Source organism: Nilaparvata lugens, chromosome 11 (genome assembly GCF_014356525.2).
Source record: "Nilaparvata lugens isolate BPH chromosome 11, ASM1435652v1, whole genome shotgun sequence".
NCBI classification, from domain to species: Eukaryota; Metazoa; Arthropoda; class Insecta; order Hemiptera; family Delphacidae; genus Nilaparvata; species Nilaparvata lugens.
This window is the reverse complement of record NC_052514.1, coordinates 37,890,737-37,917,472: the sequence shown is the minus strand read 5'-3', so window position 1 is coordinate 37,917,472 and position 26,736 is coordinate 37,890,737. Positions and strand designations below refer to the sequence as shown.

The 26,736-nt window shown below is 33.7% G+C and overlaps 1 protein-coding gene across 2 annotated transcripts; it reads right to left on the bottom strand.

The window, feature by feature from the left end:
• Window positions 1–1,093: 1,093 nt before the first annotated feature.
• LOC111061326 (endocuticle structural glycoprotein SgAbd-2-like) lies at window positions 1,094–23,581 on the bottom strand. Of its 2 annotated transcripts, none has more exons than XM_039438376.1 (3): window positions 23,449–23,581; window positions 8,058–8,335; window positions 1,094–2,407 (listed from the first exon to the last, which is right to left on the bottom strand). In XM_039438376.1, exons 1-3 carry the CDS (start codon window positions 23,455–23,457, stop codon window positions 2,110–2,112), a joined length of 585 nt encoding a protein of 194 aa, XP_039294310.1. In that variant the 5' UTR covers window positions 23,458–23,581; the 3' UTR covers window positions 1,094–2,109. The 2 variants fall into 2 exon arrangements, with proteins under 2 accessions (XP_039294310.1, XP_039294311.1); XM_039438377.1 differs by lacking the exon at window positions 8,058–8,335 and adding an exon at window positions 9,521–9,798 and having other exon boundaries at window positions 2,010–2,407; window positions 23,449–23,573.
• Between the last annotated feature and the right edge of the window lie 3,155 nt (window positions 23,582–26,736).

Here is a 26,736-nt window from a genome sequence, read left to right as displayed (position 1 = left end):
GAACAGTTGAGAAAAGCGTAGATTCTGTTGTTCACATACAAAGTTCAAAAAACGAATGCTTTCTCTGCAGATAATGACGTAACAACCGAAGCTGTACAGCTCTTTTTTATTGTTTTAGAAATGAAGTTGTTCAAAATACTAGCTTTTCCAACCTCTATGTTACACTGAAGAGGGATTAATTTATCCCAAATAATGAGAAAACTCTAAAAATAAAATAAATTCGTATGGCTTTTGTTGGTGGGGAGTTCCCTTTCGGGAATGTTCCACCGCCTGAATATATAATTTAAGCCGTCAATGGGCCTTACGACTGTCATACTTCAGCCGGGACCGACAGTTAACGTGCCCATCCGATAACACGGGAGTGATCTGGTTAAAAAACTTTTGGTAATGAGAGGGGTTCGAACCCGGGATCTCTATGCTGCTTCGCAAGCACTCTATCCACTAGACCACGGATCACTCCTGAGAAAACTCTAATCTCTGGTTTCACCGAGATAGGTCAAGACACTTTAACATGGTTAATTCAAGTACGGTTGGTTTACAAGTTTGCACTAGAATCATCGATAGTGAATATCATCCTGAAATCATCATCATTATGTTCCAGCATAATTGGTTTTAGCTTCCAGTCAATTGAATTAAAGCTAGGAATTATTGCTAGAAATAGTCTTTAGTTTCAAGTAATTTTCAAGCAAATTCTTTGATTAAAGTAAGCTGTATAATTTTATTTGTATAGCTAGAACCAATGACTAGTAGTTGCTAGTCAACAGATTTCAGTTTTTATTCAATCGACCCTGATTTTATGTCAAGTGACTTTTGTCCATGCAATTTTGTTTGTGATAGTAAAAAATTATAGATTCTTGATTCTATTCAATGCGTACCTGATTTAACAATGCTCAAATGTCATGACCGACCTTGGTATAACCAGTACAAGAAACTTCATCGAATCATTTTTGAAAAATGCTACTTTTAACGAATACATTTTTGAAAAATATTTCAGTTTTCAAGTTACCAAACAGTTGCACGATATAACAAATTACACTATTATTGATGGAATAAGACACTGATGTTCTCAATACCACTTTATCTGTTTTTGACAACATCAACATCTGAAGCCAGTTACATACACATTGATTTTTGTTCGTACGATTTCTTGCCTCTCTTATCAATTCTACCAGATTAATCGGAACTTGCCAAACATCATCTGTTCAATCTAATGGAATTCATAAGGACGGTAAAAAATTGTACGAACAAAAATTGATGTGTGTGTAGCTAGCCTTAATATAGTGAGATCCACGTTATAATGGCAGTGTTTGATTAGCAATGGTATTGCTATCCTTGCCTATCATTCAACAAAGCGGATAGCGCTATCTCTTTCTTGATCCGCTCTGTTGCCAGAACGTCTTTTAACAATGTAGAATTAATCATTAATAAACAAAATATTTCATGTTAATTATGAAAATTCATCATGAAATTATTGAAAAATATAATCTCTTGCTTAATAAAATATAATTGATTATTTTAAACGAGAATTAACAGATAATATTGCATCAATGAACCTGTATCAGCTACCGTCTATACAAGGCATTGACAAGACAGAGGTTCGGCAACGTTTTCCTCCTATCCATTTCTCCACTACCATTTTAACGTGGACCTCACTAAACGTGGTGATCTTACAAGACGTATTTTTCCAATAATTATAGAGAAATACCACAAAATTTCTCATCATAAAGATTCACTATAAAGAATTACACTACTTTCACACAAAATTGCAGTTCATTATAATTATTATGATCATAGGTTTAAGCAAAGGCCTTTAAGATGTATAGACTCACATGTAGCGCTAGTGTCTTACTTGGAATTGAAATCGGCCATTGAGGGGGCAACCTATAAGTTTATTTCATACCAATGCCTTTGTAATCTACAGTATTACAAATATATAGATATAATATTTCGTGCTAAAATACCCCAATGGCGGCCTTCAATTTCAAGTAAGAGCTATCATCAAGTAAGAGTTTTGGGTTTAAGTAGTACTCTTTCTAAAGTTCCAATAACACTATTATTGATCAGTTTTTCGTTTTCTTTCCTCAAAAAACTTCTATTCCTAACCAGAGATCACTTAGAAGTAACTATCCTCTCATTGTAGCTATTCCTATCTATCGGCTCCGATCTCTGTTTGGCGGCTATGTACTCCAGCGACCTCAGGATTGCCTCCGGGATAGGGGGAGGGGTGGGGAGATGGTCCCCTTCCGCTCTGAATCCGTTTGCATCGGCGACATAGTTGACTTTGATGAGGCGACCCTCGGGGTCTGTGTAGGAGTAGGACCCCGTCACTGAGGGGGCCTCGTCCGGGGTCCCCCTGTTGTTCATCACTCCACTTTCCTGACGAGTCATACCGTCACCTGTCTCGTAACTGTAACAAAATTGAATATTCGAATGTAACAAATTGTAAAAAAATTTTTGAAAACTATTGTTTCAATGTTAGATTTGTTGAAATTCATATTTTATTCTGTACAATAGAGTTTTAATCACTATTTTATTGTATGACCATTAATGGTATTGTATAACCATTTGTCAATATTCACTTTACTTTTCACGGCTACTGATTAATAAAACCCAATAAAAATTATCAAGTACCATTTATTGTATTGTATACACAACTAGTTTCAACTCTTCAAGAGCCATTTTCGAGTGTAAATTCACAAAATATAATAAAATAGAGGATACAGATGGGAATCAATGAGAAATTTCATTTGTTCAAATTTCCAAAATTCGAGACTAACCTGAAATGCCAGAATTTAATGATAAAGGACTGAAAATTGACTAGCAAGGCAAGAAAGTGGAGATTGAAAGAAGTCAGTCCTTCTTTCGCTCTATTGATGAATCAAAACGACAACTGACATATTTGTATTATACGTCACACATATTCGTCCAATCACGTGCGAGCGTCCAAGTCCACGCCCATAACACGCTCTTATAAATTGGCTGATGCTATTGCGTCATCATAGAGACTTGCAAGTTTCAATCTAGGCATCCAAATTCGAATTAAGATATCAAATTATTCAGCAAACAGAGAGGAATTACAGGCTCGAAAAAAACCACTTGAAAATTGTTATAATAAATAATTCCTGCAGTTGATAATGGAGGGCAAGATTGAAAGAAGACGCCGGCCTGGAAGAAGGAAAACATCCTGGTTGAAGAACCTGAGAGAGTGGTTCAACATTGAACATCTCTGTTCTGAGCTGCAGTCAATAAAATCCAGATTGCATTAATGATAGTTAATCTCCGTCGCAGAGCACTACCTCCGTAAACTAAGCCATAGTGCATTCTGGTGACGTCAACACAGGTAGGGCCTCTACACCATAAAAACTCTAGCTGATTAGATCAGCTGAAATCAACGAATTTTATTGGTGTAGGATTCCTACCTGTGCTGACGTCACACGAATGCACTACGGCTTTGTTTACGGAGGTAGTGCGCAGAGCCGGCATATAGAAGAAGAAGAAATAAATAAATGCTGACTATAATATTAATAATGTGTTCGCGTTCCACAAATCATCGTAGGAATTTCAGTGGATGAATGAAATAAATGTAAAATTATTATTATATGTGATTACTGAAATTTTGAGTAGAAGGCGGCCTTAATGAGAGAAATGGTAATCATTATACTGTTTTGCAATACCAAATCATTTACCAATCAAATTTTAAAATTATGTGCAACATCATCATTTATACATGTGTCGACTCTATTATCACAATCACAGATTTGTTTATTTAATACTAGCAGGTAACCCGTGCTACGCAAGGATCTAGTTATAAACTTGACAAACAGAAAACTTGACTTACTGGAATCTTAAAGAAATTTAAATAGGCTTATTACCATCCTCGGTAAACTAAGAATTATAAGCAAAATTTCAAGTTAATCAGTCCAGTAGTTCTGACGTGATGATTCGTTATTCGTGTATTTTGGGTCCCGTACGTGTATAAGCCAATTCTTTCCTCTATTAATATTATATACTAGTAGGTGACCCGTGCATCGCAAGAGTCCAATCATAAAATTGACAAATAGCCATCTTGACTCAATGAAATCTTGAAGAATAGTCCTATAACCATCCTCGGTAAATTAATAATCTATATGCAAAATTTCAAGTTGATCGGTCCAGTAGCGAAATGGTACTCAATCACTGACTGACTCACTCACTGACTCACTCACATGACTCACTCACTGACTCTCTCACTCGCAGAACTAAAACTCTACCGGACCAAAAACGTTCAATTTGGTAGGTATGTTCAGTTGGCCATTTAGAGGCGCACTAAGAAATCTTTTGCAATATTTTAACTCTAAGGGTGGTTTTTAAGGGTTGAAGTTCGTCTTTAAGTGTATATTGTTCTTATTCTCTTATTCTATTATAATGTAAAAATATGAAGAATGTCCAAACCATCTATGTTAATATAGAACTATTATCTAGAGAGAGTACCTCTTCGAAACAGTTGTTCTGGTAACTAAATTAATAATTTTGTCAGGTTGGCATTAAGTTGAGTTGACTTTGTTAGGTTGGTACCAAATTGAAGATTGAAATGCATTTATCGCGGAAAAATTGATTGGGCACTGCTACTTCAATCAGAGCTATTCCTGGGAATAATATATTACTCGCTTCGCTCGCCATATTATCCATTTAGCCAGACGTTTATTCTGGACCTCGACTGGATCGTTCTAACATAATTATGATAAAAATGCTCAAATGAAAAATGCAGCCGAGCGAAGCGACCCTGCTGATCTCATTCTTGGACGATCCAGTCGGGGCAGAGCCCCCTTGCTAGATGAATATGGCGAGCGAAGCGAGCCTTACGGCTAGTACTATATAAAGGGAAGAACTGGCTTATACACGTACAGGAAAATTATGTTTGACGAATCTTCACGTCTGAACTACTGTATTGATTAACTTGAAATTTTGCATTTAGATTCTTAATTAACTGAGGATGGTTGAAGGGGCTATATTTAATCCTTCAAGATTTCAGTTTGTCTAGTTTTAGAATAGACCCTTGAGGGCACGGGTTACTTGCTGGTAGATAATAATATGATACGATTTTGATGAATGTAACACGCAAAGAGTCTCATGTTGGCAGTGCCAAATTTTACTGAAGTTACAATGAATGTATATTAATATCGTATACTCTTGTGATTATATTGTACTCATATGTATTTGTGATTTTTGGCAATAAATATCAAAATGTGGAACAACACAGACGTGAAATGCACGACATCACAATTCAACATTGATAATAAATGTGATGCAGGTTTTCGATGGTGCAATATTTGGACCTCTAGAATGCATTGTTGAATCTTTCTCTCGTCATTCATTGTTAACACTTTCTGTTATCTACGATTAGATTCACTCTATATTGTCAGCATCCTCAATCAATAATATCAATGCTATTCATTTACCAAAAGCTGACAATTCAAAATGAATCTCACTGTACAAAGATTGATGAGATAGAAGGTGATGCTGTTCAATGCTAATTTTCCATCACGCATGACTTCAGCTGATAGTATTGTTAGCACATTCATTCATCATTCATTCATGGTTCATTCATGATTCATCTGTCGTACATTATCGTAACAACTGTTTGAAATTGAAAATCTAGTATCAGTTTTTGTAATGAATGAAAATTTTGAATTGAATCAATATTAATCAATGAGTAATCAGCTGTTGTAGCTATGGTGAAAGTGAGCTCAAAATATTCAAGTGATTTTATTCTATATTTTGTGAATATTTGAAGTTTGGTTTTTGTTTTAACGGAAGTTTCATTATCAATTTATCTAAATTTGAAATTCTTTGTTTTATTCTGATTCATAGTTTCAGATTGAAGATTTGGTGTTGAAATTGAAGTGAACATAACCTACATAATATTTGGACGATTTGTGACAAAATCAGGAAATTGAAGAAGTTTTGGGCAATAGCCTGTTTTTTCTTTTCCGACTATTGTATTGTTCGCTCTATCTAATAAATAAATAAATAAATAATAATAAATAAATAAAAAATAAATAAATAATAAATAAATAAATAAATAAATAAATAAATAAATAAATAAATAAATAATAAATAATAAATAAATAAATAATAATAAATAATAAATAATAAAAATAAATAATAAATAAAAAATAAATAAATAAATAAATAAATAATAAATAAATAAATAATAAATAAATAATAAATAAATAAATAAATAAATAATTAAATAAATATTGATTCAGATTCAGATTCCTTTATTCATTATTTTGTATTGTTTAATAATACAAAATTCAACTCACGTTCCAGCGTTAAAATAAATACCAGTAAAATAATTGATACTTAGATAATTGATAATTATCTAATACTTAATTAATAATTGATACTTTATTGATACTTAGAAAGACCGGATTCGGTTGTTACACTGATAAACTTATCGGAGTTTATCAGAGTATTTATTAAAAATAAATACCAGTATCAGTAAAATCACATTGTGAATCGTATTAAACTGAAGAGTTCTACAATAATATTGAGCAAGAAAAATGATGAAATATGCGAAAGTTATGGTACTAATGTAATGTTTTCACATGAACCGGTGAAGTTTGGAGCTTAAGAAGTCCATTCTCAGAGAGGGTACTGAGGATACCCTCCCATTCAGCACTTAACCGTAATAATGATAGAGAATTAAATGTTAGTAGGAAATATTCTACAACTGTAATAATAACTTGAGGGAATCATATTTCCAGTTTACTAGTTAATTTCACTGACATTGATACATGTGAATCCAGTTTTATGCTTTCCATTTAAACCCTGCTGAGAGTATGAGGTTGTTCTCAGGATCTCAGGTGATCAAGATTTCAACTTATATAGTGAGGCCCAAATTATAATGACAGTGGAGAAAGATAGGAAAACAACGTTGCGATCCTCTGTCTTTTCAATGCCTTCTATAGATGGTAGCTTACACAGGATTATTGATCCTATGGGTAAAAGATAGGAGGTATTGTAACCCGATTCTATTATATTAAGTGAGCAATTTCCGTATATGGTTATATGGTTATCTGTATTTATCTGGTTATTTGGTTATGTATGTCCAACGGATCTCGAAAACGGCTCTAACGATTTTACTGAATTTGGATCATAGTGGGTTTATGATAAAAATAATCGATTCCACTAGGTCTCATCTCTGGGAAAACTCGCTGAAGGAAATGAAAAGGATAATAATTATTCATCCTTGGAAAAACAGATGATAATTTCGTCATCTGTCGTTAACAGAAGATGTGGGTGTCTGTGGAGTGGAAGAGAGACAGAATTATGTTCAGCTGTTCAACTATTTGCAATCGATCAGCTTGTTCACGAGAAATATTAATCTAGAAATTTCAATCGATTTGATAAAAATAATCTGATTTGTTGACATGCCATGATTTATATCATTCTGAATAAGAGTATATCATAATTTTCAAAGTTTTAATCATCATTTTACAGTTTAAAGTGATTAGTGGGTGTTATTTTGTTATTCAATTTGGCTTGTAAACAATCTAAATTGGAAATTTTCTGTTTTTAAATGTTTGAACTGAAAATTGGACATGGATTCAAGTGTATGGAACCTTACCTACTTTTTGGAGTATTTATAGTGTATAAATAAAAATTCGGGGAAGAAACAGTTTGGGCTGTGCCTGTTTGTCCTTCCCCAATCATTTAAAAGAATTGTGTTCTTTCTATTAATAAATAAATAACGAGCGAAGCTCGGTGCCCCGATATTGTAATATTCATTCTCGTTCAAAATAATCAATTATATTCTATTAAGCAAGAATTTATCATTTTTAATAATGTCATAATAAGTTTTCTTACTAAAGATGATATATCTTGTAAATGAATTATCAATTCTACATTGTTATAAGACGATCTGGCAGTAGAGCAAATCGAGAAAGAGATAGCGCTAACCGCTTTGTTGAATGATAGACAAGGATACCAATACCATTCCTAATCAAACACTGCCATTATAACGTGGACCTCACTATAGGAATAAAATCCTCACTATCAGGATGTTCACTTACTTGTAAGAGTAAGTTCCGTCGAACGCAATATCATTGGAGTAGGCCAAGATAGGGACGAACTCCTTGGCTTGTGCGTCTCTACGGGTGTAGGCGGCCACCGCGATGGGAAGTGGCGCCTCATGATGTCTCTGCAGCTGCTCAGGGTGATAGCTGGCTTCCGGAGCATGCTGGAGATGCGGCACTTGAGTCGGATGAACGGGGTGAACCCTCGTGAAGAGACTGTACTGTGATTGGGTGGCTGAGTGGACTGTACCCGATAGGGCGGCTACGAGAAGTAACTGCAAAAAATGAGAATGATAGAAATAAATTAATTGTATTCACCTCAAAGTTACAAAAAATACTGCAATAGTATATTTCGCACCTAGTGCAGAAATAGCTATTTGTATATCAAGAGTGAAAAGTACGACTTTTTCTCCCTGTGGGAAAAAGTTTGAAGCCCGAGGCGAAGCCAAGGGTAACAATTTTCCTGAGGGAGAAAAAGTATTTTTCGCTCGTGATGTACACAACATTTTTCCTCCATCTACATTTTTTTATAGAAACTGCAAATAAAATCATTTTAAAAACTTACGTATTGGTGACAATGTTTCCTAACAACATAACCTAAAATCTAAAACCTAAAAACCGGTCGGCTGATTGGCACTGCCGATATCTATCGGCAAAAGTTGTAAAAATTATATCAGCTGACCGGCTACCAATAATGGCTGACTCCAGATTACGCGGTTCAGATTTGAATTGCAGATCAAAATATTTGTTGGCTGGTATTGGCGTAGAAAAGAGGCTTATTTTTCCTTTTATATTAATCCTTGATATGCAAAATTTGCAAAAATCTTGTATAGGCTATACGTCGACGCGCAATTAAAAAAGGAACATACCTGTCAAATGTCATGAATACGGCGTTTCGCCGTAAATGCGCAACATATGAACATTCAAACATTAAGGGAAATGCTAAACCGTCGCCTTGAATCTTAGACCTCACTTCGCTCGGTCAATTATATATATCTATTATCTATTCTGAATACGTTTTATTTTCATTTGTTTCCATTATAATGCAGTGTAAGTATGCAATGGGTCTTGCAACACCTGGCAATACATTGTCATTTGTAATAAAAGATCAATATTATTCAACAGAGCAGATAGCGATATCTCTTTCTCGCTTTGCTCTGTTGCCAGATCGTCTTTCAACAATGTTGAATTAATAATCAATTAACAAAATATTCCATCTTAATTATGAAAATTCATTATGAAATTATTGAAAAATGTAATTTCTTGCTTGATAAAATATAATTTATTATTTTAAACGAGAATGAACTGTTTATATCAATAAACCTGTATCAGCTACCGTCTATAGAAGGCATTGACAAGACCGAGGATCGGCAACGTTGTTCTCCTATCTTTCTTCACTGCCATTATAACGTGGACCTCACTATAGGAATAAAATCCTCACTAACAGGATTTCCACTTACTTGTAAGAGTAAGTTCCGTCGAACGCAATATCATTGGAGTAGGCCAAGATAGGGACGAACTCCTTGGCTTGTGCATCTCTACGGGTGTAGGCGGCCACCGCGATGGGGAGTGGCGCCTCATGGTGTCTCTGCAGCTGCTCAGGGTGATAGCTGGCTTCCGGAGCATGCTGGAGATGCGGCACTTGAGTCGGATGAACGGGGTGAACTCTCGTGAAGAGACTGTACTGTGATTGGGCAGCTGAGTGGACTGTACCCGATAGGGCGGCTACGAGGAGTAACTACAACATATTGAAATGATAGAAATAAATTAATTAATGTATTAATGTATTCATCTCAAAATTACAAAAATTACTGCAATAGTATATTTCGCACCTAGTGGAGAAAATGATATTTTTCCGGCTCGAAATCGGTTTTCAAGTCCGAGGCCGTAGGCCAAGAACTAGAAAAGATTGAGAGCCGGAAAAACATTTTTGCCCATGGTGCGAACGCTATTTTTCGCCACACACGAAAATAAACAATATATATATATATATATATATATATGAGAATAGTAGTTGTTTACTAAGCACTTCCGAAAGTAGAAGTGGAAGGTGATAGCTCTAGCAAATCTGAGGTAATCTGAATATCAGGAAAGTATTTTTATTTTTTATTCTGATTTGTCTAAATAACCTAAAAGATAATGTTCAATTATGTGGGAGGTTGAGTTTATACTTTTTTATTCTTCCAAATGACAATAAGATGATATTATTATAAATGTTTTGATTCTTTAACAATAAACACAAATAATGAAAAGTTTTTTGATCAGCTGTTTTAGCACACTTGAAATTTGGCCAATCTGAATGTCAACGTCAACAATGCTTGTTGTCGCTGACTTCGGAAGTTTAGATTAGAAGTTCTATCCTACTCTGAAAATCGAATTTGAATAGTTTATAATCTATATCCTATCCATATTTTATTCATCCAAATAAAATGATAGTATCTTATTGCAAATACTTATTCAATTCTAGAAGCATAAACTGATTCCGTTTCATAAACCATTTTGTAAACACGTTCACATCAAATCAGAATCAGCTGACTTCAAGGTTATTTTACAGCCCTAGGGCCATAAAACTTTTACCGGCCTGGTCAGAAAACAATCATTTTCGGCCTCCATATGACGCACGAAAACCAGCTCATTACATCCAAGTGGGGCGAAAAAACATTTTTGCCCATGGTGCGAACGCTATTTTTCGCCACACACGAAAATAAACAATATAATTATATGAGAATAGTAGTTGTTTACTAAGCACTTCCGAAAGCAGAAGTGGAAGGTGATAGCTCTAGCAAATCTGAGGTAATCTGAATATCAGGAAAGTATTTTTATTTTTTATTCTGATTTGTCTAAATAACCTGAAAGATGATGTTCAATTATGTGGGAGGTTGAGTTTATACTTTTTATTCTTTCAAATGACAATAAGATGATATTATTATAAATCTTTTAATTATTAAATAATGTAAAGTTTTTTGATCAGCTGTTTTTTGATCACCTTTCTTAGTTCCATGTTAGCGGCTGGAAAGGGTACTCTTCCCGGTCTAGGCCGGAAAGAAACCTGTTCTGACGTCAGACGAGAATCGTCTGCAAACAATGTCTTTCAGATCTACGTAGGGACTGGAAAACAGCTGCTTTCTGTGCAGTGTGGCGAAAAAATTAATGTTTTAGTACTCAAATATAGTAAATTCACTATCCGATCTGTGATCGACTACAATAAAAGTCATTAGAGATTAGTATATAATGAATATCAATAAACAATGCAATGACAGTGCAGAGTCGATGCAGTGACGTAATAGCGTCAGCCAATGGGAGCGCGTTGTGGGCGTGGCTTCCACTAGAAGTGTACTCGCACGTGATTGGTCGACTTATCACTCTTTCTCACCTGACGTTATTCAGGCATCCACCAATGATATTTCAGAGAACGTTTCCTAGAAAACTGTATTCAATTGGGATTCATATAATTCATTCTACTTTCAGATGAGCTCTCGTGTTGGCTTTGGACTCTTACTAATTGAGCGAGCTCCTCGGTCGGGTGATTGCCAGTATCTTATAACCAATTCCTTACTGCTCTTTTGAATCTATGTATATTTATTTCATCCTTTGCAATCTACGAAATTCTATTGTAAATTCTAAGACCTAAATATAGTACAGATCTCTGACCAAAAGCTGTGTTCATTCTGGGAACGAGAAGAAAATTCAGATTTCTAATTCTGGTGTTGTGGCTATGGAAAATGAAATCGGTAAAAATTGTATTGTATAATATTGACGAAGATAATGATTTGACTAGAAAGCTGTTCCAGTTGAATCAGATAATAATAATATAAGTATAATGATTATACAAGAATTATTATTGAAGACAAGAAGAGAATATGTATAATTATCATTTAACGAAAAACCCAATTAAATGCTGTAAAATAATTACTGAATAAAAATGAGTATATTTGAATTATTATGCTATTTCTAAGGACATTTTGATCGATCACTGATTTATCAATTTGAGCATTGTTGGAACCTGTCTATTTTTTATTAAAACTTTTGGCAAATCGAATTCGATTGGATATTTTTTATGCAGATGATAAGAAAATGCTAGCTGATTCACATGAGATTATTTTCAAATTGAAATTTATGCTAAATATCTCATTATCATTAATATCATTTTACAGTAATGGAAAGATCTCATTCAGTTTAGAATAGAATAGAACAGAATTTTTTTTTATTTTACAGAAAAACAAATAAAATGCAACAATAGGAAAGAGTACGTCTTATTTATAAAAAACTAGCATATAATGAAACTAATTTCAACTAATAGGCTAATAGACTTCCTAGCCGTATTTTTATAATTATTACATCGAACGTTGTGGAGGTGGAAAGTGACAGTGCTATCTGCTTTGTTGAATGATAGACAAGGATAGCAACACCAATGTTAATCAAATACCGCCATTATTAGCTCGCAAAACTGTTGAAAGTAGTAAAATGATAAGTGTAGCGATCATTTGAAATTAGTAATTGGAATTTAAGGGAGAAATGTGTTGATAGGGAAGCTCACATAACGTTTTCTGCAGCCACAATAGCAATACAGCCACAATAACAATACAGCCACAATACTGCAGCCACAATATGCTGTCACAATACTATCAACTCTCCAGATGTAATAATATCAAGTAAGATGTGATTCTACTATTCAGCAAGACTTTAATGGAACCTGACATAAAGAGATATTCCACAATCTAATAACAGAAATAACTAGCCAAAATCTCATCAGCTTCTCCTGAATAGAAATAAAAATCGCACACATCGATTCCAACTTAATAGATTCTCCGAATTACATGAATTAGTTACAAGGCCACACTATAAAGTCATGAGCATCACGCTTATTTAGCCGATCCTTAAAAGAATTCACCAACTAAATTACTATTGTCTACCTTTCATGAATGACGCAAGTTCTATTAAAAAGGTTAATGCCATGACAAGCCTGAGGGCCTCTATGTTATTATGCACCTAAGATGTATGATTACAATTTTATTACTATACCATACTTACCATAATAGAACCGTTATGAATAGAATGTGTGATGAGTTAATCGGACGCTATGATTGGCTAAGAGGAATTTCAAGTTCATTTGAGGCTGGTGTACACTGGACATTGCATGAGAGATGAGTGTTTGATAAGGTGGACGACATTGAAAGGATGGATAGTGGAAAAAATGATTTGATCAGTGTCTGGGATTGCCTGGAGTATTAATTTCAAAGCTGTTAGTATTGAAAAATATTCCAGGAGTATTGTTTGAGGTGGATAATGTATGCTAAAGGTATTGAGGGCTTTGGTCGATGAAACTAGTTAAATATAAATGGTATGGCATTAGTGAAAACCATGAAAAATTTTATAACCCACACACACACACAACGACTCAAGTATTATAAACTAGTAGACAATTTTATCTTTGCAAATTATCAACCTTCCGGCAGTCGCGCTGTTGTAATAAGTACAACAGCGTCAGTTATTTTGCTGCACAAAACTATTGAATGGGGTGGTGTGGGTGAATGAGTCACCTATGCATCCCAAAACTTTCCCCTCATCGCTCCACTGAGTTGCAGTATCAACCGAGCAATGGTTCAGTCTTTAGGTGCCATTTAGTCGCCACAGTGCATAAGTCGCACTGTGCATAAGATAGGGAAATACTGTATACGGGGACTGTAAACGAACCAATAAGACAGAATTGATGGCTTTGCTTGATGTACCTTATTGGGCTTTAAATGGTAATCATCCAAATGTTTATAGGCGTGAAATAATCCAAGAAGATGGAAAAAGTAATAATTATACGATTAATTCAAATGTTTTTTCAGTAAACAGAGTACATAAAACTTGGAAAATTGGATGTTGTACAAAATACAACACGCGACTGCTCGTGTGATTGAGAAGGGCATTGAATGTCATACTAAGATGTGATTGAATTCACCAGACATTCTATAATCATTCAAAAATGTAATTGAATCTCAAGAACGATGTCATAAACCATTGACACTGAATCTAATAAGAAAAAACAAAAAACAATTCACATGGTAAGTTTCTCAACTCCAGTAATATCTTGTAGTCATCTATATAATGTGGATTTGCAGGGCTACAATATTTGAAAATGAAATCCTCGATGGACATCAGTTCAATGTCGTGATGGAGAAATACATTGTCTGATGATATATTATTCAAATTTTTAATTTTTTGGTGTGATACGTTTTTGATGTAAAGATGAGAATATTACTTCATTATCTTTGACGACAATTCTTTGGTTTAATAACCAACTCCTCCATCTCTTCCATTTTCTAAAGCCAGCCCAGACGGTTCTTTATAGAGTTCAGTATGTAGGTATCTCTATTGTCTAGTTATCAGTAATGGTGCACCCTCATGCATGGAGTCCCAATACTCTGATCCATCCTTTTGTGATTTAAAATCAATTATCTCTTCGTCAGTTCAATGCAATAGTCTTTTGACTATTTTTTATAATATGGTGTATTAACAACAATAGGTTCTTATATTTTCTTAGTGACCTGATCTCATGAGTTCAACCTCCTCGTCAGATCAACCTTCTACGTTACTGAGTCATAGCGAGCTAGAATGGTGAATAACTGAACGACAATAGATCTTCTAACCTTCAATTTAGTAATTGGGAAAATGTGGTTATAGTATGTGGATTGAGACGTCCTTGATGAAGTATCAAATATGGAATTTCTATCAGGTGAATATATATTCGGGTATATATATATATATATATATATATATATATTATATATATATATATATTAGATATTCATATTATATTCCAGACTCTCATTTAACCCAAAAAACGAGGTACAATGAACCACTATTCTCTCTATTATAACATATATCAAAATCGGGGCACCGAGCTTCGCTCGTTATTTTATTTATTGATAAACAGAACACAATTCTCTAAAATGATCGTGTTTATATTTCACAACTGGCTATATGCCATCTTATGAATTTCGGGGATGCGATAATATTTTGATTTTTCACATACTCACTCGCTCACTCTCTTTTTTACTATCCACAGCTGTTTCAGCCAAGGATGAATTATCCTTTCAATGTCGTTCAGCGAGTTTTCTCAAGGATGAGACCTAGTGCAATCGAATTTTCATATCATAAACCTACTATATGTTCCAAATTTCGTGAAAATCGTTAGAGCCGCTTTCGAGATCCGTTGAACATGAATAACCAGATATAAATATATAAAAATACAGAAATTGCTCGCTTAATATGATAGATTGACTTGATAATGGCATCATGGCCGGAACATGTCGTAAGTAAAATATTCCAAAATATAATACTTGGATTTTTAATTCTCATTTCCATCGATGATTTATTATTCACTTATCTACTTAGATTTCATTTATTCGGGTTTTAATTCATCAATCAAAACACTGATTGTGAGGAAAACAACATAGAAAAACAGAGGATCAACGAAGTAACAACAGTTTTTGATCAACATATTTTATTTTGAAAAATATGTCGTTTGTACAAAGTTGTTTTTCTCTGTAAATCACTTGTAGCATGCAATGCAGTCGAAAACTGGCTGAGTAATGAGTTGTCACACCTTCATAGTTTATTATAAATCTGATACAGGGGCTTATGTTATAATACTCCCTACCGCGAGAGTTCTTGGTTCAACTTGCAAAATAAAGTTGATGTATTTGAAGTTTTGTGTACAACAAATGTCCCTACTTCATTATGGATACTTGATGCGGTATTGTAAATTTAGCACCATGTACATGCAATTCGTCCCATTCGAGTCTCCAGCAAATGATTACACGTTATTTTGAATAATTCATCCTGCTACAGTACATCAGTATCAGCATCAGTATCAATACAGGTATTAGAGGTGGCTTTGGTATCAGGTATCATGGGAAACCAACGCTAAAGAAAGAGAATAAAACATGTTTGTGTATGCTTTATCTCTGTCCATGATAATATTATGTACATTACATGCACTTCCAAAAATGTATCCATTCTCATTCATTTTGTGCGAACAGTTGACAAATTGTGACTAATATCGGAACCGAGCTTCGCTCTGGAGTACAACAGCATGAAAATTTATTTCGAAAGAAGAAATTATAATAACATTCATACAGAAATGTTCTATCTAATCACAGTAAATTAAGATCAATTCCCATCAGAGGAATACGAAAATCTCCCTCACAAATGCCCAGTTACACATTTTAAATTTTAATCCTGATTAACTTCACGTGAACCAAATCAGAGAAAACCATTTCAAAAAGATGAATTTACTGGAATTAATCAAGATTGAAAATAACCCGGCTTTTTTGCAACCGGCACTAAGTACCTGATTGAATGATTACAAAAATTCAACAGCTGAATCGTAATTTTGACACAGTCCCACACTCATGAACTTGCTCACTCACTTCCATCACCACTCACGACGAAAAAATATTATTATCAGCTCTTTTCCAAGGATGGATAATAATAATCCTTTCAATGTCCTTCAGCTAGTTTTTCCAGGGATGAGACCTAGTGCAATTGAATCTAAATATTATAAATCTACTATGTTCTGAATTCAGTGAGAATCGTTAGAGCCGTTTTCGAGAACCGGTGAAATACAAACATAAGTTATTAACATCTAAACATTCAATCATCCAAACATCTAAACATATAAACAGAAGTTGCTCGTTTAATAGTATAGGATATGATTGCAATAGAATCTAAATGTAGATGCATTTCATATTTCATGAAACTGATAATACAATCTGAAGTCCCATTATTCATTTATCCATGAATATGATTACAAGAATCACAATAAAGATATGACAGAAACAGGCCTAGCCCAGGACTGTTCCACTCCCATATTTTATAAATAATATACTTCCACTTCGTGAAAGGAAGATGAATGGGAAGAAGAAGATAAACTCTTCCAAAGACTTGCAATAATTTAATTCCAATTTTATGTCCAAAATGAAGAAACTAGAAATTTGTAATTCGGAAGGATAGATCACTGAAAGTAGAATTCATATTAAATTATCATGATCTTATTCATCATCACTCAGTATTCACTTATTTATTGGTGTAGTGTACATAACATGCAGAGTAATGGGAGAAAAAACAAGCAGCCACTAACTACTTATCTCCCGATCGCAAATGAATATATTTTACAAAACTGAATACAGTATTTGCATGTATTATTATTACATTCCACCAAATAAACCATTGTGTCTATTCGGAGATTACAAAATTCAAGTAGATCACAAACATGAATACATTCCACGAGATAGAATAGAACATCATGTCGGTATTTTGCTTCAGAGAGTTTTGGCAGCAAGACCATAGAGTGAAGTAAGATATGTTTAATTTTGTATTCTATGTATTTGTCTCTGATAAAACATAACCAAGTATGATATATGACTGTATACTATCGGTATATTGATAGCTGTACTGACTAGCTGTATAATATAGTATAATAGACTGTATACTATCCTTGAGACAAAACATCTCAACACTTTATTGATTCATACAAAAAGTACATCATCAAAATGATAGGGAGAGAAAAAATGGGGTAACCTGGTGCTATTCCTCTCTCAAATTTGGTAGAGAGTTAGTGGAGAGGATATTTTTAATATTCTTTCAGAAGAATGGACATTGATATGTCCAAAGCTCCGCCAATTTATGTAGATGCATAACAATTTAATTATTATCTACAGTTATTATATTACAAATTGCTTTTTCATATCATATACAGTTCAATAATTATTTTCTTAGTTTATATTATGTAAATTCATCTATAATTTTGCTGTATTGTAAGCTACTGTATATAAGTGTATAAGCCAGTATATATTGTAATCTACATAAATAAAGTACTCAATCAATCAATCAAAATTTATATAAGGTTACACATAGTCCGAATCAGGTTGTCTTGTACAAATCAAATTAATTTTTTTGAAAGAATCAGAGGAGTGAGATGAATCTCAGATGCTCATAGCTTCAAGATGAAATTGAAAGGAATGAGAATTTGTTTTGGAAAATCGTGTTCATAGCATTTGGTATTGGAATTTTCAGTCCTCAATTATTTTTACAAAGTAGATTTTTAAATTTGGATGCTTCAAAACCAAACATAGAAGAGCCTAACATTCTTTCAGTACTGTTAGGACATTGGAATGTACAACAAATGGCTATTAGGCTTCTCAGTTCTGCATATTTGGCCGAGTTTCAAAGGCATCGCGAATGAGATTTAGTTGTTATTCAAGGCCTGGTTCACATTATGCGATGGATGGGTTCACATAGTCATGTGTATTTGCACAAGTCCCACGTCACAAAGAGATTGGTCTGAGAAGATTGTGACCTCTTGTCATGATGTGACACGTACCGTTATTCGTGCTAACAATACTTCAACTTCCAAACTTGTGAGTTTGCGAAAATTTGGGCAAAGACTTATGAGTTCTATCACTTTGATCTAGTTCAATTTTACTTAGTTCAATTTTACTTAGTTCAATTCACTTTGTAGTAGGGTAAAACCATAGAGAAACAATAGCGTAAGAAGATATCCCATGGTATAGGGAGTTTATGTCGTAACTTTTACTGTTATCTCAAGCCGATAGTCCACGTAGTTCTTTCCCTTGAAGCTGTGTGACACTGGTAGTCTCTCATATTGTGCCGTTCATACACTCTCACCCGGCCAAAACAGTAAAAATCGACAAAAATCAACAGTAATCGGCTTGAGATAACAGTAAAAGTTACGACAAAAACCCCCTATACCATGGGATATCTACACACGCTATCGTTTCTCTATGGTAAAACTCAGATAAGGTTATAATGTTATAAGGTTAGCAAAAAAATACAAGAATCGGAAAAGAAAAAACAGGCTATTGCCTAAAACTTCTTCAATTTCCTAATTAAGTTTTAAATTTTCCAAATATTATAGGTTATGTCCATTCAAATTTCTACACCAAATCACAATCTAAAATATAAATTAGAATAAAACAAACAATAAATTATTGAATAATTTCAATTATTGATGGATGAAACATTTATCCTCAACATCATATTCATCTATTCCTACATCATGATTATTATCTTTTGAATTCTTTACAAACGTACAAACGTTGAAAAATATAAAATTGGTGTTTATAAGAAGATAAGATAAATAAGACTCATGAATCAAATTGATTTTCTTGAAATAATCAGAGTGTGAAGTTGACAGAAATAAGAATTTGTTTTGGAAAATTGTGTTCAGAGCATTTTGAATTAAGTATGGAGTACAATCAATCGGTCTTTTATTACCAACACTATTTTGATATTAACAAAATAGGGCTGAATAATAGGGCAAAAATAGGGACAAAATAGGGCAAAATAGGGCAAATTAATGCTGTGCAAAGGGCCAAAGGCTAAAAATAAACTTTCCACTGGTGATATTTTTCAAAGTTTCTCGATTTGTATATTATCAAGCTATCAAAATGAAGAAGTTTTCTCAGGAAAACATTTTTTTCCGATCATTACTTTTTGATTGATATATGAGCACCTAAAGTTTAAATTTTCGGCAATAAACAATAAATTTTAAACAGCAATGAACAATAAATAGATATATTATGTAGATTGGATTATTATTATTGATTCAACCAATTGATTAGTTGTTTCAAAAATATCAAATTGTTTCCATTGAATAAAGCTTATAATTTATGGATGAATTGAAAAAAAATCTCTAGTTCACTATAGTGCTTATGAGAAAATAATAAGGAATTCGGATCTTCAAACCCATTCATTGAGCTACCTTTTCTCTAAAAAATCGAGCAAAACCAAAATACTGGTGAAAAACTGGTCCACTACAAGAATGTGGTTGACAATTAATATTCATGCATCTTCTATCTTTAGATCTTTTATTTTTATCTTCAACATTTTTCTCCTGCTAACTGCAACCAGTTTCTAAGTGCAGCATCCTATTACTTAAGATTGGTTGCAACAGCTCTGTAACATTATTAGGTGGTCCCTTGATGAGAAAATAGAAAATAAACGAAAAGAGGATGGTGGAAGAATGAAAAAAGAAGAGTATAGTTGGTGATGAATTGGGTAGAAAGAGAGGGCTACAGTTCGGCTTGCAACCGGTTCAGTGCAGTAAGTAGGAGTATAGATGGATGGTATTGAAAGGAACAGAGAATGAAGTATGTCATAAGTGAGGATGAAATGGAAGAAATTTTTAAAATAATTGGAATAAAGAAATTTGAGAACCGGAACCTGATTGACTAGATGAGCATTTCTAATTTTTGAACGTTAAGATCAGCGGGAAAATGATTGGTAAGAAATACAGTAAATAAGAGCAACGAAAAAATAAATAGGAAGAGAAAAAGCAAGAAAGTCAAAAAAGAGGAAATCATAGAGGATGAAGAAGGATAGAAGATATGGGGATATCCTCTATCAAAGGTTTTCTACCTCAGTGAATGTATATCTCACTTTAGGGCTTGGGCTAGGCACACAGCAGTTATTCAAGACAAGACAAGACATGATCAGACACAATACTTCACATAGTTGCTTATGACGCAACACACACCGATTAGTCATTGCAATTAGACATTTCTTCATAAGCAACAATGTGAAGTATTGTGACTAAACGTGTCTTGTCTTGTCTTGACTAACTGGTGTGTGCCTAGCCTTAGACTTTATAATCACCTGAAAAATTTAAATGCGAATAAGTTTGAGAAAGTACTGGCTAGTTCTGAGGCCATATTATTGTTTGTGTGAATTGAGCTACAAAACATATTGGATCCTATTCATTTATTAATTTACTGCATGTTCTTTGTATATTGTTTCGTACTATATATTTTAATGAATTTCATTATTCCAATGGATTGGATATTGTTAAGTAGTCTAATTAGATCAGCTGTGCTTTTGGAATTAAGTTTGTATTTTGGTAATTCTTCAAAATTTCATTTTTAATATTAGAATATTCCCTATTTTAGTTATAATAATGTGAAACATTTCTATTATGTTTAGTTTTGAAGCATCTTATTGTATGTTTAATGACTACTCTGCTATAATATATTGAATTCAATTATTATATTTGCTATAATTATGTATTGAATATTGACGTTGCTTATAACTTGATTGCTCCATGGCAATAGAATGTTATTTATTTGATACGAGAGAAACAAGGCAATGGTGAAAATAAGGTAGTGAAAAGACATTATGAATGGTCTTGGTCCGTTCATGGTCAGAATAGGATAGATTTTTGACTTGAAGTCAGTTGTATGGAATCCATTAGAAATCAAAACAAAGATGCTGATAGCTAATCGTAGACTTATCAGAAAAGAATGGGAAAAGTGTTATTGAAATAAAGTGTATTGCTAGGGTGAATGTCCTGTGACAAACTCAGCGCAGCATAGCGAGGTCTCTGTCAACGTACTTTTCAAGAAACTCCACTGGCAATAACAAGGTGCAGAGGCAGAAGAAGCAGAAGAAGAAGAAGAAGAAGAAGAAGAAGAAGAAGAAGAAGAAGAAGAAGAGAAGAAAAGAAGAAGAAGAAGAAGAGAAGAAGAAGAGAAGAAGAAGAGAAGAAGAAGAAGAAGAGAAGAAGAAGAAGAAGAGAAGAAGAAGAAGAAGAAGAAGAAGAAGAAGTCGGATGAGAAATGACCCAGTTTCACTTTCACTTGGAACTGGATCAGAGATGAATGCATAACAGCCTTGCAATGCCAACCAAGCACATAAAACACAGAATAGTCCGTTCACCTTGATCTTGCACTCTTTTACGTTCTTGTTCTTCCGCCTCTGGACTACTTTTTCTTCTTTTTCTTCTTCTTCTTCTTCTTCTTATTCTTCTTCTTCTTCTTCTTCACCTCATTTTTCTTCATCTTCTTCTTCTTCTTCACCTCATTTTTCTTCATCTTCTTCTTCTTCTACTCATTTTTCTTCATCTTCTTCTTCTTCTTCTCTTCTCTTCTTCTTCTTCTTCTTCTTCTTCTTCTTCTTCTTCTTCTTCTTCTTCTTCTTCTTCTTCTTCTGTTCATTTGAACTTGGAATAATTCCAACTATTGTGAAATCTTTCACATGTTTATTATTTCCACTCTATGCAGAGTGATTCTTATCTATGGTAAAATAATTCAATACGTGTTAGTAGAGGTAAAAATAAAAAAAAACCAGAGGAACTGAATTCCGGGCGAAATATTTCACTCTGTATAGCTCGCTAATGAAGCGTTTATGGATATATGTTTATAGGAACTTTTTTCTTATTTTTACCTCTACTATCACCTATTAGATTATTTTACTATGATTGGGAATCACCCTGTATAATTGAACTTCATCTTTCATACCACATTGATCTCAATTTTCATTGCGAGGTGTTCACCTCCTATTTTTCCACTAGCCTCTGTGCACTCTCACTCTCCACCTTATTTCTCACAACTTTGGGTCCTTGTTTATCCTTTCGAAATTAAGGAATTCCTAACTGATGGAAATCGTACATTACTGAGAAATCAAAGTTGACAAATTCCCTACAGTCCTGCGTTTTGGAGGGGGAAATCTTGAACCATAATATTGTTTTATCTATTCATTATTATCAAACGAAAATCCAAATCAAATGCTGTAAATCACCCCTATTTCCATCTAGCTGTTTACTCTGTTCTCAATATTTGCAGTAGCAGAAGTCTTCGGGGTGATTTACAGCATTTGACTGGGATTTCCGTTCAATGATAAAATTATTAATTCATTAGCATTTGAATAATTGCAATATCTCAGTAATTTTAATCAATTTTATCTATTCAATGAAAAAATACACTAATAAAGTTTATCAACATCCTCCACTACATAATGAAGTTGATACAGTTGATGAAAAACAATTATAACTGCTTCAAATCAAGAACCAATATCATACAAATCAAGAACAATTTTCTAAAATATTAGGTTATAGTTGTGAAAAATACATTATCGTAACGATTGATTGAATGAGTACTTTATTTATGTAGATTACAATATATACTGGCTTATACACTTATATACAATAGCTTACAATACAGCAAAATTATAGATGAATTTACACAATATAAATGAAGAAAATAATAATTGAGCTGTATATGATATGGAAAAAAGCAATTTGTAATAACTATGGATAAAATAGATAATATTGTTATGCATCTACATAAATTGGCGGAGCTTTGGACATATCAATGTCCATTCTTCGGAAAGAATATTCCAAATATCCTTCCCACTAACTCTCTACCAAAAGTCGAGATTGATAGGAGAGATCTGGTTGTACAATCGATCAATAAAATAGAAAACTACTCGAAGATGAAGATTTCTTCATAATGAAGTTCAAATTTTCAAAAATACACAGACAAATTGAGTAAGTATCAATAATAGTTTACTAAATATTAAGCAATAATTGTAAGAAAAACATTACCGTAAACATAGCTGGGAGTGATCCTTGTATACGCCCAACAAACGCGTGTGTGTGTGATGGGTGTAAGTGCGTGCGTGAATGCAGGAAGGAAGAAAGGCACTTCTTGGCAGGATACAAAACGATACTGAGGATAATACAGGAGCGTGCCTTCTTTATATAGGGACCTTGTCCCCATCAATTTGTCAAACATTGGGCTTGCCCAGTCGAGTGGTCCTGCCCTTTGTCTATCTACATGATTGTAATCCCAGCTTTTTTATTTGTTTTCGTATGTAGACAACATTGTAGACAAGAAAGAATCTCGAGTTTTTTCCGTATAGATCCTAGACAAGATTGTAGTTTCGGTGTGTTATCATTATCATAATCATCATCAATGTAAAGGTAATTCACTTGATCTATTTAATATTATTTATCCTTACACATTATTTCACCATAGAGTTAACAAGAGCCACATATCAATCGATGCTTTAGTTGCTGATATTATTTCACTCCATTATTTTTAACAGAGCCACGAATCATAATATACAATATGATTAGGTAAGGACAACATACTCAATCCGAAACTGTCTCTCTCACAAATTTTGATAGATAAAGATAACTATCATGTGCTCACATCATAAAAAATATCGGGACACCGAGCTTCACTCGTTATTTTTATTTATTGATAAACAGAACACAATTCTCTAAAATTATCGTGTTTATATTTTACAGCTGGCTGATACTAGTAGTTCTGTGAACAGTAGACCTCACGCAGTATTCTCATCCACAAGTACCTGATTGAAACCATAGACCTTATGGAAATACAGCAAAAGACTGGCTTCTCCACACATCTGTGTAATCACATGTCAGCTGATTTATGATGAATAATTCTATAGTCTGATTTTTACTCTTAATATTGGCGTATGAAGGCGGCTCCTTTTTCCTTTTTATATTATCCTTGAAATGCAAAATTTCCAAAAACCTTGTATATACGTCGACGCGCAATTAAAAAAGGAACATACATGTCAAATTTCATGAAAATCTATTACCGCGTTTCGCCGTAAATGCGCAACATGAAAATATATAAACATTCAAACATTTAAATATAAGGAGAAATGCCAAACCGTCGACTTGAATCTTAGACCTCACTCCGCTCGGTCAATAATACGTCAGCTTATGAATTTCGGAGATGCGATATTTTGATTTTCCACAGAATCACTCGCTCACTTTTCACTATCCACAGACGACAAAAGTCTCAGCTGTTTCAGCCAAGGATGAATTATCCTTTTAATGTTGTTCAGTGAGTTTTCCCAAGGATGAGACCTAGTGCAATCGAATTTTTATATCATAAGCCTACCATGTTCCAAATTTCGTGAGAATCGTTAGAGCCGTTTTCGAAATCCGTTAAACATAAATAACCAGATATAAACAGATATGAAGAAATTGCTCGCTTGATATAAAATTCCATATTGTTCTTTTTGGATGTAAGATTATAAAATTCTGACGTGTCACATGCTGAGCGAGCTATGCTCGATCATACAGCGTTATGCGACAAAAATTAAACTAAACATAACTTTGGGATAGTTGAGAATTATCAGGATGAAGAGTTACCTTAGAAGCAATGAAGCAGACACTGATTTATTGCGTGTTTGAATAAAGCGACTGTAATTGTCAAACTATTTCACCATATTATTGTGAACATCCTCAATATCAAATTGTAAACATTACTCAACTGTTTTGTTATTTTAACTGTTATTATTATGTAGAATACAACAGAACTAATTCCTCATACCCACACTGTGTCTTTGTGGGGGATACCGACAATTCTTCATTATATTGAAGCTGCAAATGACAAAAAATTCACAGCCAATACGGCTTGTTCGCTCGAAAACCCCACCTCGAAATCAGTTAGAGAACACACTGGAGGCTATGGGAAAACCTCCAAAATCACGAAAATTTTATCCCCCTGGAGCCCCTAGAGCCCCCCATTTTTTTGACACATTCAAATCAGCTTCGCACAGAAAATTCGATAGATGATTTTTTGTTCAGCTCGCCAAGATGGGAGTATAGACACAGCTAAATTTCAACCCAAATCAAATGGCGATCCAGGAAAGGGAATTTTCATAGGAAATTTGAAGTTTTTCCAAATGCGAGAATTCTCAGCCAAAACTATGAGTTTGCTGTGAAAATTGAACACCAAATCTTTTGCAAAGGTACTACACTGGAGGCTACGGAAATTCTAATTGTATAACTTCATAAGTATATTATTCTGTGTATAAAGATTTATTTCATTTGATTTGTATAATAATGTTTGAGGGTTGAATAAATATCAGGTGAACTTAGACCCTAGCACAGATGTGCCCATGAGATCCACAGTATTCCCTTAATAGAACCTCGTTTTATGAATCAAAAATTGGTGATTGGTGAGCCCTAACATCATTCAGGACAATATTTTAGTTCACTTTTATTTTCAAAGTGGAAGATACTCGAAAATTTCATCAATTTTCAACTAACAAGAAAAGAGAAGTCTTGAATTTCAATTTGTGCAATCTGGAAAATTGTTAACCTCCCAGTTACTACTGATATCTACCAACAGTCTTCCTAACTAAGTGACGATCAATCGACCAATCAGGTAAAAGTAGGCGGAGCTTGTTGTCCTGCTATCTAAGCAGTTACACATGACCCAGTAGCTGTCACCATCTAGTGGCAGAATTTGAAACTATGTCTCGATAAATTTCTGACCAATAAGGAGAGTGTTGATGGTTTACAAAATAATAGGCAAGTATGAGATTTATATAGATTGACAAGTTTACTAAACTATAATTATTTCTAACGTTATCCATAACTATTGTAATGTTGAACGGTGATATAATTATATTTTTTATTCAGTGTAGAAGTTTAAGGTGTTTAAGGTGTGACTGAAGGCAGAATTTAAATTTCAATCTGTTTTGATATTCTGTTGTTCTTTGTGCCACTCTGTGGTCTATTTTTGTAAATTGTATCCACTACTAATGATTCCTTTTTCCTATCATTCTAGTTTTGTCTGCATTCCCAATTTTTTGTGAACTTCACTGGAAAACTGTTTCTATTTTAGCATTTCAGCTTCGTATAACAGATATTTTTGAATTGAATCGAATTTTTTGCTTAAGTATACATAACTGTTACTATAAGATTTTTAAAGTATATAATACAGATAGACAGTAGAACGTAAGTAGTACAATATTATCAATTTTATTTTTGGCACTGCCAACATCAAATACCTAAATATACCTCAAATATATTGAAAAATGAGCATGAGAAGGTGATGTTTGA